This window comes from Danio rerio, chromosome 23, assembly GCF_052040795.2.
Source record: "Danio rerio strain M-AB ecotype USA chromosome 23, GRCz13ab, whole genome shotgun sequence".
NCBI lineage: Eukaryota > Metazoa > Chordata > Actinopteri > Cypriniformes > Danionidae > Danio > Danio rerio.
Window position 1 is genome coordinate 7,903,731 of NC_141043.1, and position 17,925 is coordinate 7,921,655.

At 36.0% G+C, this 17,925-nt stretch overlaps 1 protein-coding gene across 4 annotated transcripts in view; it reads left to right on the top strand.

The window, feature by feature from the left end:
* Positions 1-277: 277 nt before the first annotated feature.
* The window catches only part of kif3b (kinesin family member 3B), a 28,391-nt gene continuing 10,743 nt past the window's right edge, over positions 278-17,925 (top strand). The window contains exons 1-7 of one of the 4 annotated variants that reach the window (XM_087304877.1): positions 278-682; positions 4,527-6,047; positions 7,944-8,045; positions 8,418-8,540; positions 13,666-13,784; positions 17,202-17,318; positions 17,422-17,530. In XM_087304877.1, coding sequence (XP_087161003.1) covers positions 4,617-6,047; positions 7,944-8,045; positions 8,418-8,540; positions 13,666-13,784; positions 17,202-17,318; positions 17,422-17,530 — 2,001 coding nt within the window. In that variant the 5' untranslated portion in view covers positions 278-682; positions 4,527-4,616. 4 annotated transcript variants of the gene reach the window in all.

Below are 17,925 nucleotides of genomic sequence, written 5' to 3' on the forward strand. Positions count from 1 at the left end.
TTGAGAAAAATTCTCACTTTAGGAGAACATTTTAAATGGCATTTTAAATAATTATTATTATTTATTTATTTATTTTTTAAAGATTTTACAAATTTTTTACGTCTTATTTGCGTGCTTTATCCTTAATCAATTATTATTTTTTTATTTATTTATTTATTTTTTTGCTGTCAGGAATGATTTATTTTAGACTGCTTCAAAAGAACTCTCGGTTGTAATTACATCGCTATTATAACAAAACCCATAGATATATGTATATATGCTACAAACCACTCAAACTACACGGAAATGTGGAGGGCAGGATTGATCCAGCAGCAGTAGATCCATCCCGGCCTGCAGGGGGATCAGAGCTCAATCCCTCTCTCTCCTCCTCACACAGTCATGGCTGACAGAGCTCAGGAGCAGAGACTCGGGTAATTTTACACATATGGACGCTTGGCGGATTTGAGAGGTTTGTGCTTCAGATGAATATGAAGGCGACGGCGATCTTAGGCGGACTTCGCAGGTTAAATCGGTCGGGAGAGCGGAGGTGAGCCCTATTATGTATGTAAATGTACAGTGAATGCTGGATAAATGACACGGTTTGTTTGTGGTTGCCAGGCCGCTTGTGTTGAGTCTCCGAGGAGCTTCATTGATCCGTTTATGTATCTTGACAAGCGAATATTTGCGGAATTGTATTATTAAGGTATGATTTTAGTCCAAACAATAGGACTTTCAACCAAACAGACCATTGTTGTGTGGTAACGTTACTCGATTGTTTATCTTCGATATCTTTTGCTCCATTAACGTTAACTTAAATGACAACTGACACTGAGATTTACTATCGTTAACGTAGTTAAGAAAGAACTAAACACATATTTGGGATTAACGTAAATGATATCACATACCGTTCATATATTGTTGCTATAGCTAATACATTAAGTAACGTTAGCTTTGTTATCTTTTCTGTATCATTTAATATGTCTTTCTTAGAAAAATATTAGTAATTTAAGAATAACCCTAGCTATGTCAGACGTCTTACAATTTACAATCTGACTGTAAATGTTAAAGGTTTTCTAGCCATCAAATAATAGTGTAAATATATAATCTGGCCTCATTAGATCTTTCCGTTTTTTGCAGTAGACTGGCTACAAGCAGTAATATTACTTATTATTATCATTTAACTATATGGTTTTCTATGCTATTTTGAATATTGGGATATAACTTAACTTAGTCATTGTCTGCTAATATAATTTCACTATTTATTCATAAATTTTTCTTAGTCCCTTTATTAATCCGGGGTCACCATAGTGGAATGAACTGTTAACTCTTCCAGCATATGTTTTACAGCGGTTGCCCTTCAAGCTACAACCCAGTCTGGGAAACATCCATACACTCTCAATAACACACATACACTATGGAGAATTTAGCCTATTAATTTTTTACCTATTCCACATGTCTTTGGAATTGTGTGTGGGGGAAACCCATGCGAACATGGGGAAAGCATGCAAACTCCACACAGAAATGCCAACTGACTTAAACCAGCAACCTTGCTGTGAGGCTACCCACTAGATCGTACTACCCACTGCGCCAATGTGACACCAATTTTATTATTTAGATTTTTATAAATAATACTTTTTCTGACATGATATTATAAAGGAGAATGCCCAAATGTGCAAATCTAAAACCAACTTTTGTCAGCAAACGCTTTTTATACGTTTTATTAGACTACACTAGGGTTGCACGCATGGTTTACTGGTACTATGGTAGCATCGTGATACTATGACTCCAAAATACTGGCCGTGTCACTGCACTTTGTAAACGGTGGTAATGTCATAATGTTGCATGTGGAAAAGTCACTAAAATGCTGCGAAAATAGACCGTTTTATTTTAATATTCTGTGGTTTTAAAACTGTGTAGAATACACGCCTTTTAGCCTACTGTGTTGCACAATTTCTGACGCTTTAGTTCGAACTTGCATCTGTATCAGTTAATTTCTGTTCCTGTCCATATAATTTAATAACGACAACAACCGAAACAATCTCTTAAAAAGAGCAAATCACAAAGTGAAATTTTGAATTACTTTGGATTGTTACCTGATAAGGCAAAAAAAATAAAATAAAATAAAATAAAATAAATGAAAAGCCCAAATGAGCAACAGGAAACATTGAAAGAATTTTGACCACTTTATATAGCCAAATTTGCTCTTTTTTTTTTTCGAATTTCGTTTTGCATAATTTGTATCTTTATTTTATTGTATTTTTTTGTTGGTCAGTTTTCTACAAAATAAACAAAAATTATGTATGTTAGAGGAAGTGATGTGCAAATACTTTTTTTCAATAATAAAATAATTATGAATTCTATTCAAGTAGGCCTATTATAACATTTAAAATATAATATTTCTGACAATTTTCTTTATTTCATAGATTTGAGTTATGAATTACAGTATCGCAATACTACTTTTTATCATGATACTTCAGCTGGTATAGTAAACATATCACAATCTGAATTAATGGTATCCCTAGACTGCACAGAGCAACAATATAACACAGTAAAATGTATTTAGTATGAAAATACATAAAAACAGCTCTGCATTTCACCCACATGATCACAAACTGATGAAAAGCTCCGTTGCTTTCATGCCACATCATGCTCATCTCTCATCAGCAACTGCTTCAGTGTTCTTGTTTCGCTTCAGTGGCTCTCAGTCCTACTCCGTTTCATGATAATACGTTTTTAATACTTTAACTCATCCATGAACATGATTCCTGCAAGAGTACTGCAGAATGAAGTTATATAGGATGCAACTCTCATGAGTCCACACTCAATCACAGTGTCTTCTGCGTCCCAATTTACAAGAGGGGTCTGGATGCAGAACTGGTGCAGTGCAATCTGAGCTGCATCCAATGCTTTTGAATGGGCTCACCTAACCCTACCCGTCACAGTGACGTCACTCACTCCATTGGGTGCATTGTGTCTGACATTGCATCGCTGAGTGATGCAATCTCAGCTTGCATCATAAAGGCTGCATCCAGATACTGTTGCAATTCACAGACATATACTACGCCCTGAAAGTATGCACTTTTTGTAAAGGAAAAGCATATACTTTTGAGTGTGTAACAGAAGAGTTTGCAAGCTTTGAGACATACTACTTGTTAAAAGATATTGCTCAGTTACATCATCCCCCTCAATCATCTCGACACAACGTCCACATTTCTTTCATATTTAATTTCTTGCCTTGGAAAAGCAGCAGCAGGATAATTTCCCATCCACGAGTCTTTCATGCAGAGAAATCTCTACAGGTCTTTGCATAAATATGCATTCAGAAGTTCATATCCAAACATGTCTTGTTATAAGTTCACATTAGCTATGTTTCTATGGAACAAAATCAATGCCAAAAGTCTTGAATTAAAAAGCTTGTTGAATAGCACAAACTGAAAAAAGTAATACACCGTATTAACAAGTTCTTGCATTTTAATGACTTGAATTCCAGGGTTTGTATTTTTAGGTCCTGAAATTTAACATATCTGTTTATTTAAGCTGTGAATATTTCAATGAAAAATATTTATAAAACGTTTTCATACTTAAAAATTCCACAATTCAAAGTTATTTTGAACTTTATTTAAAGTAATTTTTTCATAACATAATTTTATTGCTTGTTTTGTTTTCTTTTTTGCAACTTTTCAATGTCCTCATTTCATATATTTCAACATTTAAGTCTCATATTTTTATATAACGTCATAATTCTAACCTCATACTAGGGCTGCACGATTCTGGCAAAAATGTGAATCAAGATGTGAATCAATTTTTTTTTGCTTAAAATCAAGATGATGATTCTTTCTCCCGATTCTGTAAAAAAAAAAGTTAATATGCTTAGCCTACATACATGCAAATCAAACCTCCCTCACGGCTCTCAAAGGATTGCTCTGTGTAACAAATTGAACGTTATTTACAACTTCATTACCTGTTAATCACAGCATATGCAGGTTATGTTTACTGAAGTAGGCGTCATTTGCATACAGTAAACAGACAGTGCGTCAGCTCACGTGTGATCTCGCGACTGGCCATGTGAATACATCATTGCATGAAGACAGAAATGACATTTTGGGTGAATTATACCTTATAAATGCAGCATGTGACACTTTTACCGCCATTTGAAGGTGTCTATGTTGCTGTGAAGACTTGTGGGGCTGCCTTTTCTTCTCTTCTGACCTTGAAAATATAATTGGTTGAATCATAGAAAAAGCTGAATTAGGATCGTATGTAGGGTCGAATTGAGATCGTGATCTATTTTCGATTATTTGTGCAGCCCTACTTCATACCTCATCAGTTTGACTTATTTTATAACTTTTTTTTATTCTTTTTCTAATTCTTCTTGTGTCATATCATTCTTAAAATTCAAATGATTTGGCTTTATTCCGCTTGCCAATTTAGGAAAATAAATATTTCCTATGTTTGTCTGCTGTGACCATAACATACGTTAGCTCATGTTTATCTCTTGGTTTTGGACATGTTAATGTCATTTCATGAAGTTGCATCATGTGTTGCAGGCTCTGATGCTGGCACCATCACTGTGAAATAAACACGAGCTCATTCGGAGAATCCAGCAGGCCAACCAAAGCTCTACAGAAGCTGTCAAAATGTCTAAAAGCAAGAGCTCTGAATCTGTTAAGGTTGTGGTGCGTTGTCGCCCCATGAATGAGAAAGAGCGAGTCGCTAACTTTAATAGAGTGGTATCTGTGGATGTGAAGTTAGGGCAAGTGGCAGTGTGCAACCCTCGAGGTGCATCTTCCCATGAGCACCCAAAAGTGTTCACTTTTGATTCTGTCTATGACTGGAATTCAAAGCAGATGGAGCTCTACGACGAGACTTTCCGCCCGTTAGTGGACTCTGTACTGTTTGGCTTCAATGGGACCATCTTTGCATATGGCCAGACTGGCACTGGAAAGACTTACACAATGGAAGGGGTACGAAACGACCCGGAAAGAAGGGGTGTGATCCCAAACTCATTTGAACACATTTTCACACACATCTCCCGCTCTCAGAACCAGCAGTACTTGGTCAGGGCTTCATATTTGGAGATTTATCAGGAGGAGATCAGAGACCTTTTGTCAAAGGACCAAGCACGTCGTTTAGAACTCAAAGAGCGACCAGACACGGGCGTCTATGTTAAAGACCTGTCTTCGTTTGTCACTAAAAGTGTTCGTGAGATTGAGCATGTGATGAATGTGGGGAACCAGAACCGCTCAGTTGGTGCAACAAACATGAATGAACACAGTTCTCGCTCTCATGCCATCTTCGTCATCACCATTGAGTGCAGTGAGTTGGGTCCTGATGGAGAGAACCATATTCGAGTTGGAAAGCTTAACCTTGTTGACCTGGCAGGAAGTGAAAGACAGACCAAAACCGGTGCTCAAGGTGAACGCTTAAAGGAAGCCACTAAAATCAATCTCTCCTTGTCAGCTTTGGGAAACGTCATCTCAGCATTGGTGGATGGAAGAAGCACCCATATCCCGTACCGTGACTCTAAGCTTACAAGACTTCTTCAAGACTCCTTGGGTGGAAACGCCCGAACGGTTATGGTGGCCAACATCGGACCAGCTTCCTACAATGTAGAGGAGACTCTAACCACGCTACGCTATGCAAACCGCGCCAAAAACATCAAGAACAAACCCCGTGTCAATGAAGACCCAAAGGATGCCCTTCTCCGGGAGTTTCAGGAGGAGATTGCCCGCTTGAAAGAACAGTTGGAAAAAAGGTCTGGAAGGAAGAGGAGGAGAAGGAGGAGAAGAAGGGTTGGAGAAGGAGGAGAGGAGTTTGAGGATGGGGAGGATGAAGAGGATGATGATGATGATGATGAAGACGAAGAGGAAGGAGTGGATGCAGATAAGAACATTGCAGATTATTGGCATGAGCAACAGGAGAAGCTGGAGAAGGAGAGGAGAGCCATCATGGAGGACCACAGCCTGGTGGCAGAGGAGAAACAGCGGCTGCTGAAGGAGAAGGAGAGGAAGATGACTGACCTGCACAAAGAGAAAGAGGCATCAGAGATGCTGACAGCCAAAGTTAAGGTTAGAAATTTCAAGCTTTGAATGAAATACAAATACATAATGGAGTCTGTAAGGTGTTAAGAAAAATTTCTGGATTTACAATAGGGATGTCCCAATTAGATTTTTTTTAATTTTGAGAATCTATCGATACCGAAACCCAATCTGATACTTCTATAATACATAAAAAGAATAAAGAAGAGCAAAGAAACAGATTCAGGATGTACATTCAACAACTCTGTTTACAAACAGAGCACTTCTGTGAGGTAGCTTAAACAATCAAGTAATAAATAATATAAATTCTTCACTTTTGGAATTTAGTGCAACAGTAAATATAAAACCAAACAGCACCTCAACTTAAGATACCAGCAGGAAATGCTAAGTTTGCATATCTCACAGTTTTCTAAGGAAATGTTGTCATCATCAACTTATATACAATAATACCTCCAGACCACATACATACATACATACAAGCTGCTTTCGTTTTCTATTTTGCAGGCATTAAACCAATAGCGTCTCTGCAACAAAGTGATGTCATGCTGCACTTGCTGTTTCTGTGTGAAGTCAAGAAAGATGTCTAACTCTGTGCCGCAGCATAACTATACATGTGTTAAACAAGTTATGAGAATATATATAATATACATATATTTGGGTCCTGATCAGATAGTAATGTCCGATTCCAAACAAGTCTGAAACTTCGTGATCGGGCCCACAAAATCAGATCTGGACATCCCTAATTAACAGTTAGAAATGCCACCAAAACATTAAATTAAATATTATTAGTTTTATATTTACTATATTATAATAATATCTTTACCAACAGATATACAGTTGAAGTCAGAATTATTAGCTCCCCCTTTGAATTTTTTTAAATTTCCCAAATGATGTTTAACAGAGCAAGGAAATTCACACAGTATGTCTGATAATGTTTTTTCTTCTGGAGAAAGCCTTATTTGTTTTATTTTAGCAGTAAAAGCAGTTAATAATTTTTAAACTCCATTTAAAGGACAATTTTATTAGCCTCTTTAAGCTAAGTATTTTTCTGATAGTCTACAGAACAAACCATCGTTATACAATAACTTGCCTAAGTACCCTAACCTGCCTAGTAAACCTATTTAGCCTAGTTAAGCCTTTAAATGTCACTTTATTCTGTTTAGAAGTGTTTTGAAAAAGATCTAGTAAAATATTTATTTACTGTCATCATGGAAAAGATACAATAAATCATCATCATAGATGAATTATTAAAACTATTATGTTTAGAAATGTGTTGAAAAAATTGGGAAACAAAACAAACAGGGGGGCTAATAATTGAGGGGAGCTATTAATTCTGATTCAACTGTATGCATTTTAAAAGCAGATAGCAGAATCTTCAAATAATTAATCAAAAACTATTCTAAAATATTATTTAAATGTTGTTTAATGTTTTTGTGTAAACCCTCATATGATTTTGAATTAAGTAAAAGTAAAATAAATACAAAATTCTTTCTATTTTGGTAGAAAACAAGATATTTCTACCAAAGATATTGTGTGAAATTTCTATATTAAATATAAAAAAATATTGTTATTTAAATAAATCTTAAACTGATACATTTAAAATCTGAATTTTGCCGTTGTGAATGGCAATAAAGGTTTAAATTCCACATTTTTTATGGATAAATTTTGAGTTTAACTGTTGTCAAGACTGGCTCGACCAGTCAAGCCGAAAAAAAAAACATCATTATTTTTAAGTTTGTGATTCATTAAAAGAACCAGCCCATATAGTTTATAATTGCCTTTCTCTTTCTATTCATTAGTTGTCTTCATTTGAACTATTTTTAAAATTTAATAGTAGTCGTTACCTTTGCTTGGTTTATATCTAACATTAGCTATGTTTATCAGGGTAAAAACATATGTTGTCTAAAACCCTATCATTACTCTCAGGCCATGGAGAGCAAGCTGCTGGTAGGAGGAAAGAACATAGTGGACCACACCAATGAGCAGCAGAAGGTTCTGGAGCTGAAGAGACAGGAGATCGCAGAACAGGTGACGTTGCCAAAACAGACTTTATAGATTGAGCTGGACTGAGTTTCAGACCTTAAGGTTGTTTTAAAGGAGAATAGTCAATTGGTTTCATTTCAGACAAAAAATGTTGATCTAAACATTCCTCGTTTATCCTTTATGTTTAGTTGTGAGCTGGATTTATGTACTAATGCAAGTATTAGCCTTGTCTTTAACAAATTCCTTTATAGCTTAATGTTGATTGGACAGATATGTGTGGAAATTTCCTTCTTGAAATGGTATTAACTATATATGAGAAGTTTCATGGGCATACTAAAGGCAGAGATGTTTGTAATATTTATAGTGTGTGTGTGTGCGTGTGTGTGTGTGTGTGTGTGTGTGTGTGTGTGTGAGCAGAAAAGGCGGGAAAGGGAGATGAAGCAAGAGATGGAGTGTCGTGACGAGGAGACACTGGAGCTAAAAGAGACATACAGTTCACTGCAGCAGGAAGTTGACATCAAGACCAAGAAACTGAAAAAGGTACAGCAGGACATTGTAAAAAGTTTTATGCATTCATTTTATTGTTGAATATTGAGGTTTATATACAAAATTGGGGCTCATTTTAAGGCTGTGCAATGTAATTGGAAAATCTCAAACTTGTAAATGTGGTATTTCACTTGTTTTTAGATGTTACACCATTAGTTCACCTAGAAGCTGTCAAATATCTGTCATTATCATTGGCAAATTGAAGATTTGCTGTTCTTCATCTTGCATTAGAAAACTGTCAGTTTACTGTTAAAAACCCCACATCAGGCAAGTCTGATTTTCTTTTTCATGGAAAAATAAAATTACCCATTGCGCGGTGTGATATTACCTTAAAGTTTTACCCTTGAACAGTCACTAGACTTTAAACTCAGGTTTAAGGCGGCCCTCATGTCTCATTACAAAGGGGCAAACAAAACTGACATTAAGCCTACAATTCTTGCACAACCTTCACTTTTATCTGTTATCTTTCTCTATCTGTAAAACCTAATTTAAGAGTGCTTTTACACCTGTAGATCAATTGTTTTGTTCCGAAACAGGGATTAAAATAGTTAAAATGTTGCACTTTGTTCTTGGTGCGGTTCACTTTTACACAGCAAAATTTCTAAATGGACCAAAATAGCTAAAACAAGTCACGTGTGAGTAAACTCTCCTCACATTGGTCAGATTCCCACGCTTTATTTTTCAGAGTCCCGCTCAGCTGTCACGCGTCTTAATTTTTATTTATGAAGATGAGCAAGTGAAGTGAAAAGCTGTGCTTTAATTTTAAATGGTGACACCCAAAGACATAGTCACAAGATATAAATCAGAGGAATATAGACTTTCACATTCATAGCTGTTGGCTAGAATTATGCATTACAGGCTTTACATTATGAAGAGAAATAACAGATAAACCAAGACTGCAGTTTGGTCAATTTCCCTAATGAATAAACGGCTTGTTAATAGTTCAGCATGCTTTCACTTTCGTATTTGACATGAAACGCACATTTACCGGTAGGAATGATGACATCCCACCATACTCATAATTTTTTTTTTCATATAGCCATATACAGTGTGCCTATTGCATATCCATAATACACTATGATATAGCCTGGTTTGGATCGTATTGCTTTCTCACTACAATCGATCCGCTTCAGAGTTGGTTTCAATCGAGTCGAGACCACCTTATTCAGGCAATCTCGGACCAATTGTTTTGGCGTGTATCCTAAATAAATAATCAATAATCCTAAATAACTAAATAATCAGTCCCGCACAGAGCTCTACTTGGTGATTCATAAAATGTCAAGGTTTACTAACATTTTGAAAAAAAAAAAACATACAGAAAAATATTACACTTGTTCCTATTGGATACATTTAGTACATCTAGTACAATCGAAACTATTGGTCTGAAAGAACATATTCAAGATAATAATGATAATAATAATTCCTTACATTTATATAGCTTTTTATATAGGGGGGGGGGGGGGGATCTCCTTATCCACCACCAGTGTGCAGCATCCACCTGGATGACGCAACGGCAGCCATATTGCACCAGACCGCACACCACACACCAGCTGATTAGTGGAGAGGAGACAGAGTGATGAAGCCAATTATGATATGGGGAGGGTTAGGAGGCCATGATGGGCAGAGGCCAGTGGGCAAATTTGGCCAGGATGCCAGGGTTAAACCCCTACTCTTTTTCAAAGGACATCCTGGGATTATTTACGACCACATAAAGGCAGGACTCCGGTTTAATGTCTCATCCGAAAGACGGCACTCACTGAGCAGTACAGAGTCCCGGTAACTATACTGGGGCATTAGGACCCACACAGACCGCAGGTTGGGCGCTCCCGGCTGGCCTCACTAACACCACTTCTGGCAGCAACCTAGCTTTCCCATGTGGTCTACCATCCAGGTACTGAACAGGCGCAGCCCTGCTTGGCTTCAGTGGGCAACCATGTAAGAGTTGCAGAGAGCTAGCTGCTGGCATGAAACTGAATATTATCTTAAACAAGACTATAAGAAAAGCTCATGCTTCACATTGGGATGAACTCATTTACCAAGGTTGTAGAATAAAGGTGGTAATATTGTAAAAACTTTTTAGCTTCTTTTACAAATCAATAATTTAATTTCATAAAACATATCAGCAAAGTTTTTTTTACTGACTCTGTGTCAGCAGGCGTTAAATAGCATTTTATGAAAAACTAAAAGACCACAATTTACTGAAAAAAACATCTTCTGTTCCACCAGCTGTTCTTTTAAAACTCTTCTGTTCTAAAACCCACGTACCTGTACATCTTGGGTTTGCTGAGAATAAGTAAACTGCAAATTATGGGAGAATTACTAGTACACATTGAGATTTTATCACATATCCAGCCTAGAGCTGCAGGATTCTGGCTAAAATGAGAATCGCGATTTTTTTTTTTTGCTTAAAGTAAAGATCACTATTTTCTCACGATTCTGTATATGTAAAATAAAGGTATGGTAAAAACAAACAAATGGCACATCATCGATTATAATATTATGTGTAGGTCTACTGGTTTTTATAAATAATTCTATTCTACTTATAATAATTCTGATGTTGAATTATTATGTTCGAGATATATGCTTGCAATCTCACATAAAAATCAGATATTTGCCATTATCAGATTATATTCAACAACAATATATAGGCTAGAGTAGTTATACTGACATTGTAAACATTTATTTTCATGCACAACTGTGTGTTCGCTATGAAAAAAAAACATCAAATGCTTTTCGTAATCATAACTCTAAAATGCGACATGATCATTTAAATGAAGTGCACACTTTCGGTTTCATTTTGACTGCTAAGTGCTGTTCATACTTCGCGCGGCTCCCAAACGATCACTCTGTGCCACAAACAGAATATTACTTACAACTGTATTACCCGTTACTCGCAACATATGCAGGTTCTGTTCACTAAAGTAGACGCGCGCGCGTCTATCATTAAGTAGAGCGCGCACGCGCCCTCTCTGTGATAACAGCTCACAGCCAGCAGCTCACGTCACGTGTGATTTCCCGGCCGCGAAAACATCATTATATTAAGACAAAAATTACATTTTTAGGTGAATTATACCTTATAAATACATTATGTGACTCATTCAACATTATTTAGAGGTGTCAGTGTCACTGAGCAACGTAAGTGAAACAATAAACAGACTCGTGTAGCCGCCTTTTCTTCTCTCCTGAACTTGAAAATATGATTGGCAGAATCGTAGAAATACTGGATTAAGATCATTAGAATGGTCGAATCGAGATCGTGATCTTTTAACGATTAATTGTGCAGCTTTAATCCAGCCTTATAAATGGTTATCCACGTTTTGCCAGATTCCAAGCTGTGACTGGCTTCTATGATTCTGTTCATGTTTTATGCATCGTACAAATCACAAGGCCCCTGTATATGATCTGTCTTATTATATCTTGGTAAAATGTAGGGTTGGGCATCTAAGCTATAATGCCGATCCGATACGCATCTCGATACAAAGAATACGATCCGATATATTAGCGATACATTTGTGACATATTGCGATGCAACACGATACGATTCACACCCATATCACGATACGATGCGATATTTCAGCACTAACTAATTAGATCAAGTTTATGAGATGATGTGAAAGAGGATGCTGTGCCATTGAATGAGTTTGATTATTTATAAACCAAGCAAAACCAAGACTTTTTTTTACAAACTGGCTCTTCTCTCAGAGCCAGAGTGTCAGTTTACAGTAGAGGGCCATTTTAGAACATATAGCACATATTATTTAAGTATTTTCAAGATAAACAGAATGTATAAGTGCAATATATATTAAAAAAATATGTATATATTTGCACTCTTTCAACATAAATAAATTTAGCATTGCACAACAAGAATTGTGATTTAACTTTTCAACTATGAAAACAAGTTTTACAAAGATATTGTGCCACTGATTATTCAAAACTTAAGGTTGTGAACTAGCAGTGTTATGCTGCTTTGAAACATCACTGTCACTGTAAACAACAGGCTAATAAAAATATAACAAACCAGCAATCTTCTTGCTGTGAGGTGGTCAAACTACCCACTGTGCCACCGTGACACCCAATTATTTTTATCATTATTATTGTTAATATTATTATTATTATAATTAAATAAAAATTAACAGGAGGAGGTGTTTAAAACTTTCGTTCTCCGTGACACTAGGCTGAATATCTTTGCAGATGAACAATGCAATAGCATTCGTTATTGGCGTAGAGCAAGCAGAACTGTTGCGCACGGAAAAAAAAAACTTGCAATGCTTTTCTCACCACTTTTGGAGCTGGTTGAAGCAGTGCGAAAGCCGGGGATGCAGAAACACTGGAAGATGCTTTCACAACAACACCGTGGCGCTGCTTCAAGTGAGATTTCAGATTAGTCGTACTGCCCGCGTATTTTACAGATGCGCGGCACATTTTGCAAATTGCATCTGTCCTGTCATGTCGTCCATCCTTAAATCCATAATGTTGCTTGCCATACTTTAGATTTAAAACTCAGTGGGGAATAAAATGTTTGTTTTGCTTCTTGCACTTTCTGAGGGCGCTCCACTAGCTTCATCCGCACACCTGATACACCGAGTTGTAGTGTGTGCACATCCGCAAATCCGTTGCTAAGGCATACTTTATGTAGGTCGATTAAATTATGCGCCAAAAACAGGTTGACAACACTTGTTAATAAATAAAAAATACATTCTATATTAAAAATATAAGCTGTATCTCGGAAAAATCGATGCATCTCGCAAAAAACGATGTATCTCGATTTGCTTCCAAAATTTCATTCATCCTCTGCTGCTCAACCGATGCACTCGCATCGTGCACGCGCATGACCACGTATCGATACATATCGGTTAATCTTCCCATCCCTAGTAAAATGACATTATGAAAACCGCTTCTGTATGTGATCAGATGTATTATTAGGGTCTAGCTGTATTCTCTGGAGTCATTGATAGTAGGACAGCTCTCATGGCAGATCTCCAACCTCCTTGTTAAAATTCATCCATACGTGAATGAATTTGACCTCATTTAGCTGGAGTTTACAAAGCGAATGCCTTGCCTATTCCTATGAAGAGCCTCATTTTATCATGTCCTGTTTGTTTTTGTGCCTTTCCTACAGCTCTTTTCCAAGCTTCAGTCTGTAAAGTCAGAGATTCAGGATGCCCAGGATGAACACGTGAAATACAGACAGGAACTGGAACAGACTCAGAATGAACTGACCAGAGAACTTAAACTCAAGTATGTGAACCCATAAAACTCTTATTATTAGCATTATAGCAATATTTTACATTATGTACAATGGATATTCACTTTTATTTAGTTTCAGTGGTCAGTGTTTCAATGTGGAAGCTGAATTTTAAAAAGTAACATCTAAAACGTTTTGACCTAATTGAGTCTCGCTGATGAGACAAACTGCTTGGAAATCTGGACTCAGCTCTACTACATTACAGATGTCAAGAGTTTAATACACATACAGGCTGAGAACACTGTGGGTGGCCGGAGAGGGAGAGTATCTATTAAGAGGAAGATGTATCTGGCAGGCTGCTTTTGAGTGCAGTTGGCAGAATGAAATTTGGGTTAATGTTCAAGATAAGGAAAGATACATTTTTTGCTACAAGTTGTTTTGTCTACAATTCTCTCTCTGCCAAGATTGTGTTAGTTACATGTGGGTTTATACAACTTGTATACAATTTATAAGAACAACTTCATTTTCAAAAAATATGCAATATACACACACATTCTTAGTGAGGACATTACGTGGACCTTCATTGTTTTTTATATCAGGTTAAAGTTACTGTCTCTGGCCTAACTTCCCCTAATCCCAACCTTCACAGAAACACATGCCAATTTTCATGCATATTTTGAAATTATTTTATGTAACATAATATTTTGTTTATTCTGCAAACTACTGATGACATTTCCAATTAAACAATAAAAATACCATAAAATAAACAGAACAAACGAACAAAAAGGTGCCATTTTAAAACTTCTTTATATTGATTTTTAAATGACACAATCCCAGTGTTTTATCATAAATAGTTTAGTATTTCACATTAGTATTTTGTGGAATCAGTGAATAGACTTCTATTTATATAGCCCTTATAGTATTTCACATTAATATTAATTCACTGTTTATAATAATATAGATATTATTAATATAATATTATTCACCATTCACTATTAATATTTTCACTATTTATATAGCCTTTAGTATTTCAGTAAATAGACTTCTATTTATATAGCCCTTATAGTATTTCACATTAATATTAATTCACTATTTATATTAACATTAATATTATTAATATAATATTATTCACTATTCACTATTAATATTTTCACTATTTATATAGCCCTTATAGTATTTCACATTAATATTAATTCAATATTTATATTAACATTAATATTATTAATATATTATTATTCACCATTCACTATTAATATTTTCACTATTTATATAGCCTTTAGTATTTCAATAAATAGACTTCTATTTATATAGCCCTTATAGTATTTCACATTAATATTAATTCACTATTTATATTAACATTAATATTATTAATATAATATTATTCACTATTCACTATTAATATTTTCACTATTTATATAGCCTTTAGTATTCCACATTAATATTTGTGGAATCAGTGAATAGACTTCTATTTATATAGCCCACAACACTCAAGGTGCACAAATCCCTTTCTAATTAGAGCAAAATAAAAACCCCAGAAATAAATATATAAAAGTTATTAATTTATGTTCTAAATGATAATTATAAAGTTAGAAATATAAAAGATAGTAAAGAACATGATACACCAAAAAGTTGCATCATTGAGTCTTAAAAAGTCATTTCAAATGTAGTTCTTTTATGGCCTGTTTCCACTGAGTGGTACGGTACGGTTCGGTCCGCTTTAATGGCCGTTTTCACCTTTAAAAGGTACCAGAAAGCAAATCGTACCATACCACCTAGCACAACAAAAGGGTACCAAAAGGCAGAGTGAGACACGCAGCGGAGCACTATTTGTTTACAGAGAGACGTCACTAGCTCATGCACAAGACAGGAGAATGAAAACAATGGAAGCACCATTATTAAATACACAGCCAAGACATTACAAAGTAACAATTTATACGTATAATAATGAGCCATGGTCGACCCGAGTTTAAACAAAACCTTGTCGTCATCTTGATGAACAGCCATAAAGCCAAGAAGAGCAGAACCTGTGTGTGTTGTTGTGTACGAGGTCGTCTAAAGCGCCAGTGGGTTCACTTTCTCTGCAGAGCTTGCGATCGCTCGCCGCTCGTGTATATTTGAAATAACGAACTTTTTGAGTTGATGATAATAAAATGTGCATGATTATTGAAGTGCTTCTGAGATCCTTTCAAAAACGGATAAACGAGAGTGATGCGCAAAAAAACGAAGAAGAAGTCGGAAAAACAAAGGAGCAAATGATTCTTTCAGCAACCTAAAACATGAACAAACTGCCATGTTTAACTATTATCATCGCCTTTTGGACTATTATAAACTGGGAATGACGGAATTACTCTCTAGCAGAGCTTATATGTGCTGGTGAAGAATCAGCACACAGTTGAGAGGTTTGCTCTGGCTGGGCTATATGTTGTTTTTGAACCCAAAAAAGGACTAAATGTATGCTGTGTGTAGTTTTTCTGTATTTGGTAACAAATCGGAGACTGTAAGGGGCTGTGTGTGTGTTCATATATGTTGCATTTATTTATTTCATTTTAAATAATTGCAGATTTTTCAGTAGGCTGTTTATTAGGTTATTATTGATCTGCAGTTATAATCAAATCATGTTCATATAAAGGTTAGTAATGAACATTTATACACAAGTATTTATGTGTATAAAGCATCTGGTTTGTGAGAAGTGCTCCTCATATGATATGTCAAAGACCTGTACAGATTTACTGTTGACATTTCCTCGAGTGAGAATGACATCGACTGAAAGTTTGTTATACACAACACCCGTAAAAAGGGTAACATTAGTACCCTTTTGGCAGTGGAAATGCAAGCCTGATAAAGGTGACCCGTACCCACCCGTATCGACTGTAACGCACCATTCAGTGGAAACAGGCCATCAGGGTGCTTTCACACTATAACTTTTGGTCTGCATGCAGGTTCGTTTGACGTCAGAATTCGGTACATTTAGCTAGTGTGAACAATGTCTTGATATTATTAATATTATTAATTATTAATATTTTTAATAATCATCATTATTAATATTTTTGTAGCAGATAGGCACAAGTCATGATGTGCATACATCTTTCCATTTTGGCACCTTTGCTTTCTTGGCCGTAACCTAGCAACAGCTGTACACACAACAGCAGCTTGATGACTCAAGCGTACCAAGGTTCAGAAGCAAAAAACGACGGTGTGAACACGTGGCAAGGGGAAGACAAGTGAACTTGGGTTTAGACCAGGAAATCAACCCAAGTGTGACAGCACTTCTAGGCTTTTTTGTTTTGTTTTCTAAGAATTTACCTCATTTCCTAACTAAAGTCTTAGTTTTAATACTCCAATTCGAACAATATATACTTAAATAGATTTTAATCATGGAATAGTGATCTAACTTTAAAGTAAATTGACATAAAAATGAAAAACAAACATTGCCACTACTGACATGAAAACATTTGCATTGTATCTACCAGACACTTAATCATAGAGAACTTCATCCCAATGGAGGAGAAGAACAAGATTGTAACAAGAGCCACATTTGATGAAGAAGACGATCTCTGGAAAATGACCCCCATCACCCGTATACAAAAGTATGTCGGCTTATTTTAGAAATGTAAAACTTATTTACAAACTGAGGCCATCAGCATCCTTCCTGTTTTCATTTTAATGCTTCTTTCTCTGTATTATTTTCAGCAGTGATCATCAGATGATGAAAAGGCCTGTTTCTGCAGTGGGCTACAGACGGCCTCTGAGTCAGCATGCCCGTATGGCCATGTTGATGCGGCCTGATGTCAGATACAAGGTATGCTGACACTGTTGCCATAATCCTCCACATGGCACAACACAAAGGCTTCAGTAACAATACACCCCCACTCTTCACAGCGACACAGATGAGCTTAGGAGAATCAAATGCATGACATGTCCTTGCTTATTCACTTTTGTTTATTTTAGTGAGGTTTTATTGATTTTCTGAAAGGTAATATGATATTGTTATATACAATAATGGAATAAGCCGAATGAAGTCAGGGTTTACAGTAAATTTATAACAGCTAATTGGTGTTTGTGCCTTAACACACTTGTTATAATTTCACTGTATTGCATTAATACACTGTTTTGCATTTATTAAACACTTTTATAACTATAAATAGTTTATTTGGCTCAGTACCAGTATGGAAATGGTTGCTGAGTAACTGCCAC